At 43.9% G+C, this 19,051-nt stretch overlaps 2 protein-coding genes across 2 annotated transcripts; one reads left to right on the top strand and one right to left on the bottom strand.

Moving 5' to 3' along the window:
- Window positions 1–10,096: 10,096 nt before the first annotated feature.
- LOC124655675 (nicotinate-nucleotide pyrophosphorylase [carboxylating], chloroplastic-like) lies at window positions 10,097–14,249 on the top strand. Its single transcript, XM_047194533.1, has 10 exons — window positions 10,097–10,340; window positions 11,707–11,840; window positions 11,936–11,999; window positions 12,112–12,194; window positions 12,309–12,392; window positions 12,489–12,641; window positions 12,866–13,042; window positions 13,408–13,475; window positions 13,646–13,750; window positions 13,829–14,249. Exons 1-9 carry the CDS (start codon window positions 10,097–10,099, stop codon window positions 13,740–13,742), a joined length of 1,104 nt encoding a protein of 367 aa, XP_047050489.1. The 3' UTR covers window positions 13,743–13,750; window positions 13,829–14,249.
- A 2,869-nt stretch (window positions 14,250–17,118) lies between these two features.
- LOC124655674 lies at window positions 17,119–18,114 on the bottom strand. Its single transcript, XM_047194532.1, has one exon. It carries the CDS (start codon window positions 17,920–17,922, stop codon window positions 17,119–17,121), a length of 804 nt encoding a protein of 267 aa, XP_047050488.1. The 5' UTR covers window positions 17,923–18,114.
- Window positions 18,115–19,051: the final 937 nt, after the last annotated feature.

The raw sequence follows: 19,051 nt of genomic DNA, 5'->3' as shown, positions 1-19,051 counted from the left end.
TCTGATACTAGCTGTGATGACCCAGCGTACCACTGCATGGTGTAGTACACAAGTCGTTGACATAACACAAGTGAAACACCGTTCCACTCATATTACATCTCTCGAGTGGTACAACGAAACATATGCGAGTCCAAGGTATGTCTATAGAAGTACACACGAGCTGTTTACATAAGATCAACACAACCTCCTACTTTACAGTGAGGTAAAACTTCAAATAAAGCTCCAGAAGAACGACTCGTAGTCTATCTTATTGCTAACTCAAGTTCAAGAGCTACTTGGCTTGCTATAGAAATCTAGCTACTTAGGTGCTATGATTAGGGAAAGGTTCCCTTCTATTACTAGTCTAAGTTTCCACTCTAGCTGATGCAAAAGTTGACTCCATTGACTTCTTTGATTGGATTCTTCATCTTGTTGCAGTTGACTCCTTTGTCTTCGAGTTCCACGGTAGTTTCTCCTTCGGTGCCTTGATCTAAGAAGGGGGTTCAAATGGGATAGAATGAGTACGAGCATACTCAGCAAGTTCATATTAGGAAATAGGTGTATCATGCACTAGCTACAGCCATAGACCAGAAAGTCATAGGCCAATGCAAGTTTTCATAAATATTTCTTCAAAAGGTTTATTTTATTCTGAAAACTATGCCCGTCAGTCTTCACAGGTTGACTAGAACTTCATGGAGTTCCTTTCCTGCCGCGTTCGCAGTTCCCTTCCCGGAACAGGGAGTGACAGTCACAATTCAGTATCCTCTGCAGAGGTGCGTTACTTTTCCCATAAGAGACCTTATCCTTGTTGCCAACCAGGCGACATCTTTCCCGTCCACACTTCCTTTGGTGTGAGGCCAGGTGTAAGATCCAAGTCCACACCGCCTTCTCCGCGACTGCAAACCCACCCTTTTTTCCGACCCTACACCCCCAGTAGACTTCTCCCGATAATACGGCTTTACTCACGGTGTACTCCGGACAATCCATCATAGATCTTAGAGCTTATCATCACTAATGGATGGGGATTTAAAAGGCTATCCCAACCTATTGCGGCAGTGCCTCCAACACCCCGCCAGCTCTACCAATCCGTTGGCGTGCAGAAGGGAAAAGATACAGCTGACTTCCCCAGAGCCATTATAGATCTTATGGTCAACGCGATATGTACGGCGCTAGAATCACTGGACGGCATTGGTATTTAGTCCTAGATGAGTAGTACCCATGCAATGGAACCTCCACCATATCAACACATACCATGGTTCCATTGCCCACCACATAGTCATATTCATAATTGTAAAATAATACTTTGCTTTTCAATGCATGAGTGATAAGTATAGTACTTTGCATATAGTTTGATACAAATAATCAAATGACATGAGCAAGCGATGAACTTGCCTTTCTTGACTGCAAGATTATGTAGACAAAAGCTTCGATACGTGAGAACTCCAAATGCTGAAATACCATCATCGTCCGGTAAGGACAATGTTTAAAGAACTGGCAAAAATGCTATAATGCATAGTATGAGATGCAATCGTCCCGAGCGTAACCTAACCTCGATGATTTAGGATGTATGAGTTGTAAACATTTCTTTAGGGTTGGTTGCACTTTTAAAATGGTTCTCAAACAAGGTTCTTATTAGGGTTTGGTTATATTAGCATCATAACCAAGTGATATAAGACATCATAACAATCATACACATAAAGAATAGTGGTGGAATAATATGTAAAGAACAGTTGTCAATTTTAAGTTCTACAGAACATGGTTGATGATTACTTATACTATACTTCAAAAGAATAACTTTTGAAGAACATGTTGTTTAAGAAATAATGAGTATAAAGAAGGATTAGGGCTTTTAAGGTTTGATTGACATTTGTACTTCAAAAGGATAACTTTTGAAGAACATGTTAAATAAGAATATGAACTTCTCTACATAGGAGCTATGGATTTCTAGGGTTTACTATTGATTTCATTTAGTTCTTGAATAGGAACTAGTTGGTTCTTATCTTGGAATGGTTTCTATATAGCAAGTATTGGTAGGTTTATTGCTATGGTTTCTTCTAAGCATCATATCAAAGGATGGTTATCCAGATGGTTCTATAAATTAGCTACTAGGGTTTATTATGGTTTCTCATTTGCTTCACTAAGTAATCACTAATAGTTTCTAATCCAAGTGATTTATCATTTCCTAAGTAGGGTTTAGTTGGATAGGAGTATGTGATGTGATTTGCTACACAAGGTTGGTACTAGGGTTTATAATTATGGTTCTACTAAATTATGATGGTTGATGTTGATCCTAATGGTATGGTATATAGGATTGGTGATCAATGGTACTAATTCCATTAACAAGTTAGGGTTTATATCTAGGTGGCACTAGTTGATCATATAGGTTTTAATTAAGAATAGGGACATGAAATGATAATCTCATGTGACTTGGTTTTTTATGTTAGTGGATCATAAGCATGCATTCAATTGTTTCTTATTAGGGTTCTATGGGTATAGATGAATCTCCCATGATCACATGTGACACATAACTAGGGTTTTAGAGTTACTACTAAAGTGGAATGATCACATGAAATATTAAGATCAAGGTCCCCATTAATATTAAAACTAGGGTTTCTACATTGATACAATTCTTGAACTAGTAATTGACAATAAAGATGTGATCACTAATTACTTTGAAACAAGATTAATAATGGTTTGACACTTTATTAATTTTCATTAGAATTAACATTTAGGGTAACTCCTATTTAGGTTTAATTGAGAATTAGGGCTTAACAATTGTGATTAGGTTTTAAAATAATTAACTTGTTACTCAAATATGTTTCAGTAAACAATTGTTGGGCTACCAAAATAATATTGGCTTTTAATATTTTCTTGAGTTATTATTATTTAAAGAAAATAGAAAATAGTAATTTGCAAATTAGGGTGTATGAATTACCACTAATAATTAAGTTAATGCAAATATGGTAAATAAAATTAATCCTAACATTTTACTTAGTTACTGAATAGCTAATATTTAATTTTGAACTTATCTAATTTATTGATTTTAAATTGGATTTTTAAATAATTGAAAAGACATAATTGACCAGATTAAAAATAAGTGAATTTTTATTTTGACACAAATTTTTATTTTATATTCTATTTGAATAGAGTTTATTTTTGTAAACATTTTTATATATTATTTATATTTTTCTGAGTTGAAATGAAATTTCTATGATTTTGCAAAGTTTCAGTGATTTTCTGGAATTAAAATTAATTGGAAAACACTACAGATACCGGTTCGCATCTAGCCAATGCGACTGACGAGTGGGGCCGTGGACTGGGTCCATTGCCACGCGGGCAAAGACCAGTCAACAAATGCTGACGAGGCAGTGGACACGCTCTCCTCGCCGACGGCTTGACGCCGGCGACCAGGCGAGGGCGGCGCCGTCGATTTAGGGCCTCCCCGGATGTGTGACCTACACTAATCGATTCCCCTTGACCTACTGAGCACTATGGTGGTGACGGATTACTGAAAAGCTCACCGGAGCATCATCGGCAACGAGGTACCGCGGCGGCGCACTCCGGCCAAATGGCTAACTCAAGCTACGGTGGATGAAATGACACAAATAGGGGCTCCTGAGATGCGCAAGCTCACCCTCGACGCGTGGAGATGCTCGCCGGTGAAGATGGTGCACGGTATCGAGCTCCACCTCGCCGATACCGTAACAGTACCTTAAAAGGGAACTTCCAAATTGGCTTGATCCCGAGCTCCCCTTGGACGATTGACTCCATCAGGATGATCCTTGAGTCCAGGCGCTCCTCCTGGACCACACGCCAGAGGCTGAGGTGGCCTCCTCCATCGGCTTCGTCTTCGACTCCGGCGACAGAGAGTGGATGGTGGCGAGAGGTAGAGAGTGTTTGAGCAGCAATGGAGTGATGGAGGTGAACAAGGAGTGCACGGCGATGCTCTCCACCTATTTATAGGCCAAGGGAAGCCATGTGGCCTCGACACGGCGACGACCATGGTTGGAGAGGTGGCGGTCTCTGGAAGCTTCTGGCTGGCATGGATCTCCTCGGCTTGGATAAGCTCGGACGCGAATCGAGTTGGGCGCGGTTCTGAGAGGTCTGGTGACGTCCGGGCAAGCTTATCGACGAGGAGGTCGTGGCCTACTGGCGTCGCAGCGCTGTCGTGCACGGAGACGATGACGACGACGTGTTTTACTCACGCACGATTTTTAAAGCCACCGAATCGGTATCTGGCTTGGGCTGGGCTGAAGATGGGCCGTGGTGGTGGGTTGGTCCAGGCTCAACTGCTGGACTGCACGGCCAGGTAAGCCCCCTTTTCTTTTTTATCTCTTTTCTATTTTCTGTTTTTATTTTCTGTTTTGAATTTGCTATTTGAATTCAAATGAGTTTCTGTTTTGTGTTGCAGGTTCTAAATTATTTGAATGTCAATATAACTTGATAACAATGCTTACTGCATAGTTTTGTTGTTTGAACAAATATTTTGGTTAGGATTTAATTGAGATCTTGTGAGACTTGAATTAAATAAAAATGGTTAGGTATTTATTTAATTTCCTTTCACCTTAGGAACCATATCTATTTAATTGATTTGAAACTTATAACCAGTGCATGGTATACATATTATTAGGTTTTGTTATTACTTAACACTATTGATTGTTCCTATTTATTTTAATTATGGCTAGAGTTTAAAATATCTGATATTGAGAAGGGGATTGGTTCATGATTTTATGTGGAGAGTTGTTTCTAAGGGTTTAAGAAAATGGTTGATTAAACTCTATAATTACTAATCTTGCTTAGCAACTTCTAGCTTGGATTATACTTGTGATACCTGATACACAAGTTAGGAAACAATATTTATGTGGGGTGGATCTTATGTGAAAGGGTTTAGAGTTTTGCATAATCTTTACTAAGTTTAAGTATAAATAGGCATGAGGCATGGCAGGGTTATACTTATCATCCCAAGTGATACTTGGATTGAAATTCAAATGTGGTCTAGGGTTTAAGTAGTGATCACCAATGTGATACACAACTAGTATTTGGATATGGGCATAAGCTTTGATCATATTTTATTGGCTAGCTAGGGTTACTCTAGTGTTTGGATAAACAAGGTTTAGGTTTAATGACATTACTCCTCCATACAAGGCATGAGGATTGGTTTGGGGTTAACTATTAGTGATATACTTATTATTTTATGTGGTAGATGAGATCTATTAATCATATGGGGTTAACTTATCATTTATATCTACAAGGTATAATCATGCATTAGACAAGATCCACTCATTCCTCACTAATCCCTCTTTAATATTCCTCTCATCACTCTCATACTAGATTCTTAGGGTTTATAATTAATACCAAGTTGTGATGATTATGGAATTGGTTTCCTAAGGTATTGCTATTGTAATAGGATTCTCACCTCCAAGATCAAATATTGACTTGAACAGCTAGGTTTAGTACTTCTCTAATATTCTTGTATGAACATAGCTATGGTTAGTATTATAACTTCTCTCACTTATCAATGTCTTGGAATATCCTAAGGTCCTACTCAAGAGATGATGATATGATCCTCTAAATGTATGGTTTGCCTAGGAATTCTACCTTGCAATCTTCTGTAGCTTGTTCTTCAGGAATTCTGATAAACCTGCATCTTGTGGTATGCCTCCACCTCCTAGCTTCTTCATCTTGATCTAAGCTAATTCACATGGAGTGGCTCTATGTGTTTTCTTCCTTGTATCATGCTACAAGGTGAGCAAATGGATGAAGGGTGTGGCTCTATTTATAGGCTTGGGCAAGCTCTAATATCATGACACCTAGGTGGGTGACTCTTGTTTTGGTGGGATGAGTAAGGTGCTTGGTTGTCATGCCCTTATCCATAGCAATCCTTTGAGCATGAGGTGGCATAGCTTGGAAAGCAAGTCATGTAGATATTTTCATCCTATGTGGCAAGATCATTATCCTCTCATATGATTTATTTTTGGATAGCCAAGAGGCATTTGTTACTAAATATCTTATGGAGAGTTGTATTATTGTGGATGAGTCATCATACCATCTTTGATTGGATTTATATTATAATATTGGTCAAAAGGTTAAGGTTGAAGGTTATTCCTCAAATTTGGATAGTTGGTTTTGATTTCACCAAGGCATGATCATATGAGTTTCAAAATACTCATAATTAGTTTTATTCAAATAGTTTGAACTATAATTTGTAATATAAATGGATTTAGTTTTATGATATTGCATGTATTTAATAAGTTATGATTTAAATAAGAATGTGTGGCTTTTATGCACTTTAGACCTTGTGGTTTACCTTATTTATAAGTGAATTAAATTACACACAAAGGTAGTTGCTAACTTTTAAGTGTTGTGTAATAGTTCTAGTTCCTTTTTGATCCAACCTATGGATCAAATTATGTCTACCCAAAATAAGGGTTTAGCAAAGGTCACAGTGAAGTTTATAGCGCTTGACTTGATGATCTACTTCAATTCCAGCAAGTCAAGTGAAACTTCAGTTACTGTGGTAAGTTTTATTTGAAAGCGCGAAAATTCCCCGAATTTTCTATGCATGAATGCAATGCACACTTTGGTGTTCTCTCACATACCGGAGGCAGTGTTCCACCGCATGCTTGCCGGCTGCACGAGCTCGGCAGCGTTAGGACCTTCTTGCAAACTCTTCGGAGTATTAGTGCCTCAGTTTCTCGCAGTCACTGGAGGAGTTACTCAGGGGCCAAACTGGGCAGTGGCCCACCCAAGATTTGTGTAAAAACTATCTATACTGAGCATCGGTGGCCCAAGCAGGCTGGAAGCCTCGCAGCGAGCACCAACTGCTCTTGTGAGCAAGAAGAAAGCGCAATAGAAAAGCCCAATAAAAAATAGCTTGACAGAACACGTTTGCTCCGACTGCTTCTTGGTTTTTTTTCTCAAATATTGAGTTTTCGTTGATTTTTCGCAGATAAATGTCGTTGCTAGCTAGGCCGCTTCATTGTTAGCCAGTTCCATCTAAGAAATGTTTTGTTAGTCAGTTTAAAATATCATGATCTTGGTTATACGTATAATTTTATTTCTTTATCCAAATTCTTAGCTATTTGATAGTTTACACACTATTTTCCCCCAAAATTCTTAGGTAGTAAAAGAATATGTGATCTCTTTTAGTTGGCCCGCCCAGCTCTTTCTTTCAAGCTCCGCCACTGTCACGATTATAAAGCAGGGCTCGTGTTCCAGGAGATTGTCATTGAGAATGTACCTTGCCTTGAGAGATAGATTCCATCTTGTGCACAGGGTGCCCCAAGGACAATTAGGGCGTGTTTGGTAGACTGTGGGAGGTCAGATTTTCTCACGTCATCCCACTTTTTGGCCAGAGAAGCTGTTTGTTAGATCGGGTCGGCTCAACTGCCCACTGCCCATCTCATACGGAAACGACCGAGAGCCCTGCCCGAGAGCGAAGCTCGAATCGAGCTTCCCTACTCGTCCGAGATGTACTCATCCCGCAGAACACTGTAGCCGTGCCCCCGCCAGGCCCGCGCCCCAGACCCCCTACCCCTATCGCTCCCATTTTCCCCACCATCATCTATCGCTCCTCGCCCTGGAGACCACACCGTGCGAGGCCATCTCCTTGGGGACTCTGCTTCAGTCGCTCCAAGCCCTCACGCCCTCGCAGATTTGACGCCAAGTCGTTCCTCGTGCTCCGGCGAGATGGGCAGGAACGCGACGTCGCCCATGCGGACCCCGCGGCGGCGGATGCTGGCGTTGAAGGCTGGGTCCGAGAATGGCGCCGCGCAGAGGGCCCTCTGCTCGTCCGTCCATGGTCATCGTCGGGCCACGGCGCGGCGCGGCGGGAGCGCGCTCTTGCGCCAGCGCCGGACGACGGGCTTCTCCGGCTCGTCGAGCGTGAGCTCGTGCACGGCCAGGGACGACGGCGATGACACGAACGGCGGGTGCGCGTGCAGGAGCTCGCGCGCGCGGTTGACCTCTGTCACAGTGAGCGGGCCGAGCCGGTGGCGCGACACGTCGGACTCGTGCTGATAGAACGCCGACCTGGTCGTCTCTGAGCTCCGGTTGACGTGCTGCCCGCGGACGTGAGCGGCGCCGGCGAACAGGGACCCGATTGCTTTTTTCTTTTTCTATGTAAGGACCCGATTGCTTTTTCCTTTTCTGTTCCAGGACCTCTTTGTAAAAAAAATGTGGGAGAAAATCTCAGTCCAGATTGTTTCACCAAACAATATCTCAGTCCAGCTTATTTCACCACATCCAGGCTAACAAACAAGGGACAAAATCTGAGCTGAGCTTGTATAAGGGCAGCATGTATGAGTGGAGATAGTGATTCTCTATTGCCCCGGTCTACCAAATACACCCTTAAGGTTCTCGTGGCACCGAAATTGAAGGTGTTGGGATACTTGTCTAGCAAAAATTCCGAAATTGTTTTTGTATCCATACTTATTAAGGTAAAACAACTCTTGCATTTTGGTGATTTCTATCTTCATTTCCGTCTGTTTTTTCTTGAGGTTTTTCATGTGCATCAGTTTGTTTTTTCCAGGAAATGATTCCCATAAGGTTCACTGCATCGGTACGCACTGTAAAATGATTCCTTAGATGCTTTCCCTGCATCAAGAAGCTCTACATTAAGGTGAAATTACATGGTGTTAAGCATATTCAAAGATGATTTCAATTCATGTATCTCTGTATGCCTAGTTTGGACATGTTGACATAGTATTTAGTAGACTTCTGATAAAATTAACTTCCAGAATAAATGTTCCCAACTTTTACCTTGGATCGAGTGATCAACACCGCTTCTAGGAGATATTAATTTTAAAAGAGCGCAATTTTCATGGTGTTAGGGAATTATATTGTTCAACAGTTGTCATTCACACCTAATGCAGATGCAGCTAGTCCTGATGTAATTACATGCCAGCTACGAGGAAATTATTGCTTTACCACCTGCAATAAAAGTACTCTTTTTACTGCAATCTTAGTGACGGCTATTGTACCTAATTTTGGTCTTCTGCAGTCATCTTACAGAAAGGATATGAAAAATGAGCTGTGTTATGATACACTCGATCCTATCGAATGCCTTGAACTCCATCTCCGAATAATAGTAATGGATAACTACGTAGGCAAGGAAGCAGACGTGAATTTCGCCAAGTTCTTTGTTCTGAATGCAAAGGTGCTCAAGGTAATGAAATTCTGTGCCTATGATAAGACACTACGGAAAATGGCTAGAAACCGTCAGACCAATTTAGCCGTCGTTATAGGTTGTGCCGACGGCACCATGCCCTTGGCACAATATTGCCTTGGCACAGATCTGTTTGCCATTGGCACAAGCTGGCCTTGTGGCGATGACATAGAACTAACGGCTATTTGAAAATTCTGGCTCGAATTTTTTCAATATTTTAAATTTTTTCTTACTCTTTTCACATAGATAATTTTTTTAACTATAACTACACTTAATCTTTAGTAAATTACATTAATGGTCTAACTTCTCAGTTGGTCACCCATCCTCACACTACTTTGAGCTTCCAAGAAAGAAATGGCACCTTGTTGATGATACTACCGTATTAATCTTATGAACCCTTACACCTTGATATCATAACTCTTTATAATTTTGAATTTTGGATAATTATTTAAATTAACATCAATGATTAAATAATAATTATCTTTATGCAAAATTAAATTATTAATTTTATTTTTTAAAAAATATAAAATCTTAAATTTCTATCAAAAAACTAAAATCTTCGTGCTTTTATATTTTCATTTGAAATTTTAAGAATCTAAAAAATGGCAGTGGGGTAAAACCCCTCTCGAGTTGTGCACCACTTCTATAAACATAGTAATCTATTCTATCTAATCGGACGGCAGAACTTCTAACTTAACCTCAAAAACTTTCAATTCCATCTCAGACCAGAAAAAAACCTTTGATTCGAACATGCTCTAATCCTATAGATTTCAAGGTTTGTTTTAGACTTTTTTTCTCGAGGAAAATATAAGTTGCAATTCAGATCTTCTCGGTGCATCGTGAGGCCAGCGGTGACGTACGGGTCACGAGCGTCTCGAGAAAAAGCGACGCGCCGCGCAGACACACACCCAACTCGCGCACTCAGCCGCCGGCCGGCCGGCTCCTAATGGTATGACGCCCGCCGCCGCCGCCGCGCAAATCCGCCAACGCCTCCTGTTCATCTCCCCATCCACCTCCCCCTCCTCGCCGTGCTGCCGTCTGCGCCTGCCGGCTCGCCCCCGCGCCGCGCCCCGCTCCATGTCCGCCGAGGCACGGCCGGCGCCGTCGCCCGTGGCCGTGCCGCCGCCGGCGCACCCCACCTACGACCTCAGCGCGGTTATCGCCCTCGCCCTCTCCGAGGACGCCGGCGACCGAGGTACGCGCATGCTCCCCTACCTGCTACAGCTTCACCCCCGTCACTTCTTCTACATCCTAGTCTTAGCCTCCCCGTTCTAACGGGCGCGCCGCCTGAACGGCGACATCTGTACTACACCCTTTAGCTCTGAAATTGTCCGTCAGTATTGCGTGGTCACAGTTGGGCTTTCGGATTTCAGCCATGCTTATGTTAAGCTAGTCTTGCAGTTCCATTCCAGCTGCTGACTATTATTGACTGACTGGCGCTTGAAATAGTACAGTGACAGCGCTAGGATCGGCCCTTGCCCTTTTAATAGGACTTAGTTGGAGGTTACAATTCACTCTCACACCCTAAGATTGTTTGACTGCGACAGGAGACCACATTTTATTACCCAATCATGTGTAGTAACCACTAACCAGGGTCCAAAGGTCAGGTTGTCTTGTTGAGTTATTGCTGCTCTCCACTGGAAAGAGTCGTTTATTGGAGAAATGGAGAAATACTCTCCAGTACAATGGATCGGATCAATTTATATCCACTTATATGCCATCCACACTCTCCAGCAAGCAATAACAGGAACTGGATTTTGTTACTGAAGAGTGTTCTTTCTTAGCTTGTAACGGGCGCGCCGCCTGAACTGCGACATATGTGCACCCTTTAGCTTTGAAATTGTCCATCAGTGTTGCACGGTCACAGTTGGGCTTTCGGACATCACTCCTGCTCAATGCTTATGTTAAGCTAGTCTTGCAGCTCCAGCCGCTGACTATAATTGAACCGCACTTCAAATAGTGCAGTGACAACGCTAGACTCAGCTCTTGCCGTTTTAATAGGACTTAGTCGGAGATTAAAATTCACTCTCACACCCTAAGATTGGCTGTCTTGTTGAGTTGTTATTGCTGCTCTCCATGGGAAATAGTAGTTTATTGGAGAAATAGAATGGATCGAGGCCAATTTATATCCACTTATATGTCATCTTCATTCTCCAGGAACCGAATTTATTTGTTTTCATCTTGATTGCTAGCCAGTATTTTCAAGTGGCCATATTAGTAACCTATTGACTCAGGCTTAGCCCAGCACTCGGCCTAGGTACAAGAGGAAAGCCCACTCCATCCCAAAAGCCCGGACTGAAGGGATGAGGAAAACCCTCTCTTATAAGCTGGTCGTAGACTCTTCCCCTAGGCGAGGTGGGACTATGCTGAAGTTATATATCACTTGGGTCCATTTAGTACTCACTGAAGATAAGCTCCAGTTGGGTCCTTTTTTTCCAAAGTTGATATGCAAGTTGGGTTTTGTTCTCTTTTGATATTGGAACTTTTTCCTGCTTTTGAATGGCCATACATGTGTCATCTCTCAGTGTGATAATGTTCTAACTGTCTGTCAACGCCTTTAGGGGATGTGTCGTGTTTGGCTACCATACCAACTGATGTGAAAGCCGAAGCCACCTTTATTGCTAAGGAGGATGGTGTCATCGCAGGCATAAGCCTAGCTGACATGGTATTTAAACAAGTTGATCCGTCATTGAAGGTATTTCTACTGCATAGGTTATCCCATATGGCTCAGTAAGTATCATATGTCATATTGACCATGCCTGTTGTTCCTTCTTGGACAATTTTTTCCAGGTTGAATGGTTTGAAGATGATGGAAATCTTGTGCACAAGGGGTTGCAGTTTGGCAAAGTTTATGGTAAGATGCCTTGAAAATGCCATATTTGGCAGGTTTTAACATTTTGTAGTCAGTGTTGGCTCTTTTTCTATTTCTTAATATTCTCTCCCCGATTTGCATTCCTTCTATTAAGGGTGTGCTCAGAGTATTATTGTTGCTGAGAGGGTTGTGCTCAATTTCATGCAAAGAATGAGCGGAATCGCCACAATGACAAAGGTGATAACTGTTATTTTTTTCGTAGCTTATGGTATTCCTCTTTCTCCTAGATGATGTCATAATTTGCCTATATGTTGCTTATATCAAAATTGTTTTGCTCCTGCCTTCATTCAGGCCATGGCTGATGCTGCTCGTCCAGCATGCATATTGGAAACAAGGAAAACTGCTCCAGGTTTACGTCTGGTTGACAAGTGGGCAGTAAGCGTACCTTTTTAGTGTTTGGCAATTTCATCACTTCTAGCTTCATTGACTGTCCTTCAGTTACATTTTTTCTCACTCTTGATATACATCTAGGTGCTAATTGGTGGCGGAAAGAATCACAGGCTTGGTTTATTTGATATGGTTATGATAAAGGATAATCATATTTCTGTTGCTGGGGGCATTACAAACGCAATGACATCTGTTGATCAGTTCTTGGAGAAGGAAAAGCTTGCAGTTCCTGTTGAGGTATTGTTCAGTGGCTATGGTTGCATATGCCATCTAAAATAAATTTGCCTGTTAACATTCTGTGCATGTATTCCTATTCCAATAGTTCACTTTTGTCTATCTTTCGGTGTGATTTGTATGCTATGCCAAGTTACCTATTAGCATTTGTTTGTAAAAAGAGCCATATGTTTTGTTAAATAAAATAAGGAGAGTATATCTTGACAGTTCTATATTCTATGAATCAGGTTGAGACGAGGACACTTGAGGAAGTTAGAGATTTATTGAAGTACTCTGACGAGAACAAGACGTCATTAACTCGTATAATGTTAGATAATATGGTCGTCCCTCTTCCGAATGGGGATATAGATGTATCAATGCTCAAAGATGCAGTTAAATTGATAAATGGCAGATTTGAAACTGAGGTATGAATTTCAACTCTCCAAAGCATACATTCCCATTGTGTTCCAACTTCCCCTTCTTAGACCCTTTACATATTTCGGTTTCTCTTTCCAACATGACTATATCTTGCTACTGCTTTATTCTCGCCTAGTGTACTATTGTTTTGCAAATTGGGACAGACATGATGATGTATAAGTGGTCAGCAAAGGTCTTTTCCTGGTTAACATCCTAGCGAAGCTTGTCTCCTGGTTAACATCCTAGCAGATGAGTTGCGCATAGGCTGTATAATGATGTCTGCTCTGTTGCATAGCTGTTCTGTTGACAGTAGTTGATTCCCATATGAATTGAGCTTGATGTGAGAGCATTGGTTTTGTCTTTTCAACTGCAGGCATCTGGAAATGTGACGATGGACACTGTGAAGAAAATCGGAGAAACAGGAGTTACATATATTTCAAGGTGTGAATTCATTATCGTCTCTTAATGGACAGCTGCTTTGTGTTTTGTGCCGTTTCGGCCTGTCATTTAGTAGTATTGATAAAGATTCCCATGATTGGGCCTTGATTCCCAACCCCACGCACCAGTCATTCGTTTCCCAACCATTTCACCTACTACTTGATTTGTTGCAGCGGAGCATTAACACATTCTGTGAAGGCGCTCGACATCTCTCTCAAGATAGACACCGAACTCGCTCTTGAGGTCGGAAGGCGCACGAATCGCGCCTGACTCGAGAAGTAAAGTTGAGTTCCCCTTTGCGTTACTTGAACTCTGTCTCCCTATTCTCGTCTAACCCAACCCTTTGTTGTCACCAGGATGTTACTAACCGCTACAATAAAAAAGGATGGCAAAACCTTGTTCTCCGCACAAATATCCAATTTGTACCAATACCAGGATACTATACATACACAACAGAACAAATCCCTGGACACCCAGCGTGCAGCTCCCGTGACTTCCAGCGCCGTGCCTGGAAGCTGGATGACCCAAAACTAGCAACACAACGTTGCAGCTTGCAGTCGTTGCCAGGTATTCAAGGCAAGTGATATGCCCTGGCAGATGGGAACTGTAAATGCAAATGCGGCGTTCGTTGTATGTGACACCGCAACGCACTTGCTTGGCAGAGACAGGGAACAGCGAAACGGGTTTGGTTTGCCTTACTAAATTGCCCTCTTGACAAAAATGTATACCGTCAACTGTGTACTTTCTCGTTTGCTAACGTGGTGGATGGTTTTCTGAGTAGTGATCTTCTGCTGTCTGTTTAGCTTTGAAAATGGAAGATCCATGGAACTTCTGCTGGTCAGAGTAGGACGAGAAGCCGCGCGCCGTCTACGGAAGTCTACATCGGTTTATTTTTTTCTCAGAGTTGACGGCAGCGACGAGCTTGCAGCCGCATGATCTTGAATAAGTTTTCTCGTTTGGTATGTGCATGGAAGCTATCCTTCCCTTCCCGCAAAAAGAAAGTGAAACCTATCAGTGTTCGGGCTAGAAGCCGTATCCGCATGACGTGGCGGTGTTATTCTACTCTACCTCGAGAGGAGAAGGACGAGTTGATGGGATGCAGCCCCCTGTTTTGTCCGTTGGCTACGTCACTCCCGTCGAGCTGATCAATAGAAGTAGCATGAACCACCACTGGTGAGACGAGAGCGTCGGTCGTGTTCGCGTCGTCCGTCCGCCGTGCGCGCCGGTCGTCATGGTCGCCTGGACTCGCATGCCAGGTGCGCCGTCGTGGCGTCGTCTCTCCCAAAATCTGTGGATCAGGTCAACTCATCTGTCCAAAAGCTCCTACTCCTACGAGGTTGTCAGTCACGGCACCCGCGCGCGCTTCGAAATATTCCTTCCGTCCGTCGGTGAACTAATTTCGACTTCTTTTTAGAAAAAAAAAATACTGTACCAATTTTTTTACTGTGTTTATAACTTTATATACACGTATAACAACATTTATGAAACCAGCTAGATATATATGATAGTACTAAAAGATATACTCCAATTAATGCTATTAATACTCTGGAATAGGTATTGGTTACTTTTGTGTAAACGCAGCGAAGCTTGAAAGGTTTTACATTCAAGAAAGTCGGAAGTACGCTCTATTCTGGACGGGGGAGTGGTGTTGGACAGACGGATTGTCGCGCATCCATCGTTTCCACACAACGAATTTTACGCGGGAGACGTACACATTTTTTTTAAATAAAATGGAAGGCAAGAAAAGGTTTTATGGCTGCAAAAAGAGAGGGAGAATATTCCTTCCGTGAAGTAATTTCGACTTTTTTCTAGAAACAAAACTATATCATTTTTTTACTGTGCTTATAACTTTATATACAAATATAACGACATTTATGAAACCAGCTAGATATATGGTAAAAGATATACTCCAATCAATGCTATTAATTTGCTGGAATATATATTTGTACCTTTGTTGTGTAAAGGCAGCGAAGCTTAAAAGGTTTTACTTTCAGGAAAGTCAGAAGTACGCTCTATTGTAGACGGGGGAGTGGTGTTAGATAGGCACCATCACGCATCCATCGTTTTCCACACAACGAATTTTACGCGGGAGAGGTACACATTTTTTTTAATAAAATGGAAGGCAAGAAAAGGCTTTATGGCTGCAAAAAGAGAGGCAGAATATTCCTTCCGTGAAGTAAATTCGACTTTTTTCTAGAAAAAAGACTATCATTTTTTTACTGTGTTTATAACTTTATATACATGTATAACAACATTTATAAACCAGCTAGATATATGACAAAAGATATACTCCAATTAATGCTATTAATTTGCTGGAATAGATATCGGTACTTTTGTGTAAACGCAGCGAAGCTTGAAAGGTTTTACTACTTTCAAGAAAGTCGGAAGTACGCTCTATTGTGGATGGAGGAGTGGTGCTGGACAGACGGATTGCCGCGCATCCATGGTTTCCACACAACAAATTTTACGTGGGAGACGTACACATTATTTTAAATAAAATGGAAGACAAGAAAAGGTTTATGGCTGCAAAAACACGGTGAAGCTTAGAAGGTTTCACTTTTTAAGAAAGTTTTAGAAGCGCGCTCTATCGTGGATGTGGGAGTAATGTTGGACAGACAGGTTGTCGCCGTGCTCGGTCACGGCGGGAGCCATCCATCGTTTCCGCGCACTGAATTTTACGCAGGAAATTGGAAGACAAGAAAAGGTTTTATTTATGGCTGCAAAAAGAGAGGGAGAATATTCCATCTGTTGTTTCCTTTAACTGAAAAAATTCCATACGGGAGGAGGGAGAAGGCTTGTGCAGAGCTCCCGGGCATCTTCGCTGAACCACTCTACTGTCCGCATGCTATATTCTCTCGCCAGTCGTCACATCGTGCAGCATTGGCGATTTGGTATTGCCAAAGCGCCGGGGCCGATTTCCTCGGAGTCGACGACGGAGCACCACCCGATTCGGCGCGGCACAACAGAGCAGGCAATCGGGCAGGTCTGCGCGACCCCAACCAACAAACCCATCCGCACATTGAACACAACGTCACCACCACCACTCCTACATCTGTCCTGTCATGCCACGACTCGACAAGCGGCACAGTACCAGGAGCACGCACGCACGCACACAGCAAAACTCAGAAAAAATCGCAGGGTTCAATTCGATCCGTTCATCATCTTCATCCATGGGCGGACGACGCGCCGCCGTCGTCATCTCCTACCAGTAAAATGTAGAACAGGGATGTTGCAAAAGAAAAAAGTAGAGCACGAACGGAAGAACATTTCTGGAAAATGTAACTGTGAACCAACTGGAGTTGAGTTTGGTATAGTGCTCTAGATCTGCAAGGGCGGGCGGCGGAACATCTGGCGGCGTCTTCGTGCTCGTCGCCGCCGCGACCATCTCATCAGCATCGCACATTGCTTTGCTTGGTTTGATTTCTACTGCTACATGAACATGAAAGGGGAATCTATCTAATTATGCAACGAATTGAACTAGTTTGGAAGTTTAACAGAAGAGTAATGGGTTCTAGGCTAATTAAACTGCTCCTGCCTGCCTACTCTCCAGCCTTCACATGGACACCTGCACGCACTGCCTGCAGAGGACAACACGAAGAAACAACGGTGACGTATGTACACATTCCTGTGCGCCGGCGAGCTCCAATCACAGAGCCATGGCGTCGGCCGAGCCGGGCTCGTCGCCGGCGCCGGCCGCGGTCTCGGAGGGGCCGTCCACGACGCAGCCGTCGCGGTGGCGGTCGCGGCAGAGGGCCTCCACGGCCTGCAGGCGGCGGCGGATGTCGGCCATGTCGCGCTCCATGAGGAACAGCCTGGCGCGGAGGGTCAGGTTCTCCTCCTCCAGCCTCGCCGCGCGCGCCTCCACCTCGTCGTCGTCGTCGGCCGCCGGAGGGGCGGCGGGGAGCTGCACCATCTCGAAGCGGCTGAGGTCGTGGTCGAGGCGGCGCTCCACCTCGACGTGCTCCTCCACGTCGCTCTCGCCGGAGCCGGACCCGCCGTCGCCGTCCTCCGCCCACGCGCCGGGGGCCTGGGGGCGGAGGCGGATGAGGCCCTTCATGGACCCGTACCCGTCCACGCCCCACGCCTCCTTGGCCATCTCCACCAGCACCTCGCGCGCCGGCGACAGCACCGGCGTCGGCAGCACCGCCGGCGTCACGGCGCACGGCGACGGCACCGCCGCCCCGCCGGCGCGCTTCGCCTGCATCAGGTACGACGTCGTGTTGCGCGGCGCCTCCGACCCGCCCCACCTCCCGCCCGCCGCCCTCCGCTGACGCTGCTTCCGCCCCGCCCGCTTCCACGCCGGCCGCGCCGGCGGCATGAACCCCGGCGGCGGCGCCATCGCCGCCGGCGGAACCTGCTGCTGTTGACGCTGCTGCGCCAGCGCCGCCGCCCACACCTGGTACGGCACTGGCGGCATCATCGCCATCATCTGCTGCTCGCCGTTGTTCATCGCCGGATTACCAGATCCGAAACCCTAACCGCCGCTACAAATCACAAAAAAAAATTCCCCCCAAAAAATGGGATCCAAACCAAACGTCTCGTTCCAATCGATCGTTCGCGACGTGTTTTACGAGATTATAATTAGCGATTTCGTTTGATCCAAATTTGGGGGAAGGAGGTTGGAGATGACAGATCGAGGAGAGAGAGAGAAGAGACGGCGTGGCCTGGGGCGGAGGGGGTCCGGGAGTATTTAAAGGCAGCAGGGTCACGGGCGGACGGCTGGGATTCTGGCGGTTTGGGGCACGGACGGCTGGGATGGAGCCGGAGGGGTTGCGTGTCTTGGACGGACAGCACGGGTTGTGCCACCGGGAGACGCATCCGGTTTTGTGCTTTCTCCCTCGGGTGGGTCTCTTGGGTGGTTGGGCAATTGCAAGCAAAGCTGCAAAAAATAGTGCTGCGGTTTTTTCTTTTGATTTTTTTTTCTCAAGTTTGAAGTTCTAAGTGGAAGCATTGTTTACGTTTACATCTAGCATTCTAGTTTGTGAAGGTCCTTTGCCTATGTTTGTGGTGCATGTTGTATTCGTAGTCAACCGTTATGGTTAACCGTGCAGAGGTCGCATGGATCTTGCTGATCTTTAAAATCAAAATTTCTGACTAATTATCAATTTGATTCAACAAAAAGTAAACCGGTGTACATTTAATAGGGTTTTTTTGGTTGAAATAGTTAGCTAAATCATCATGTGCACAATCTTTGTCAAGCCTTTCGCTGGTACGCTAAAAATATCCATTGAACGGAGCAACATTGCGTGGAAGTTTTGTCTCGTTTATTTTGTGTCTACATTTTATGTGCCGATGACTTAGTTCTCACGGTTTTCATCAAACATTCATGTATAGCCGTAAGGTTGTGTGATAAGACTGTTGCTTCTGCGGAGGTCTCTGGATGGAAATGGGTATCTCTAGTGAGAACTTGAGTAGGTGGATATTTTTAGTCAAAAACAATAGTTGCCTAAAGATTGCAGCGAGAATCTCGAGTAGATGTGTGCTAAATCATGTTCTAGAAGCTATTCGCAAATGTTATCATCTCATTGACATGGTGTCACGCTTTCTCAGCAACATGCCAAGAGAGGGAAGTGTTTGGC

This window comes from Lolium rigidum, chromosome 5 (assembly GCF_022539505.1).
Source record: "Lolium rigidum isolate FL_2022 chromosome 5, APGP_CSIRO_Lrig_0.1, whole genome shotgun sequence".
Classification (NCBI taxonomy): domain Eukaryota; kingdom Viridiplantae; phylum Streptophyta; class Magnoliopsida; order Poales; family Poaceae; genus Lolium; species Lolium rigidum.
Note: the sequence above shows the minus strand (reverse complement) of the source record. Positions and strands in the feature narration are given on the sequence as shown.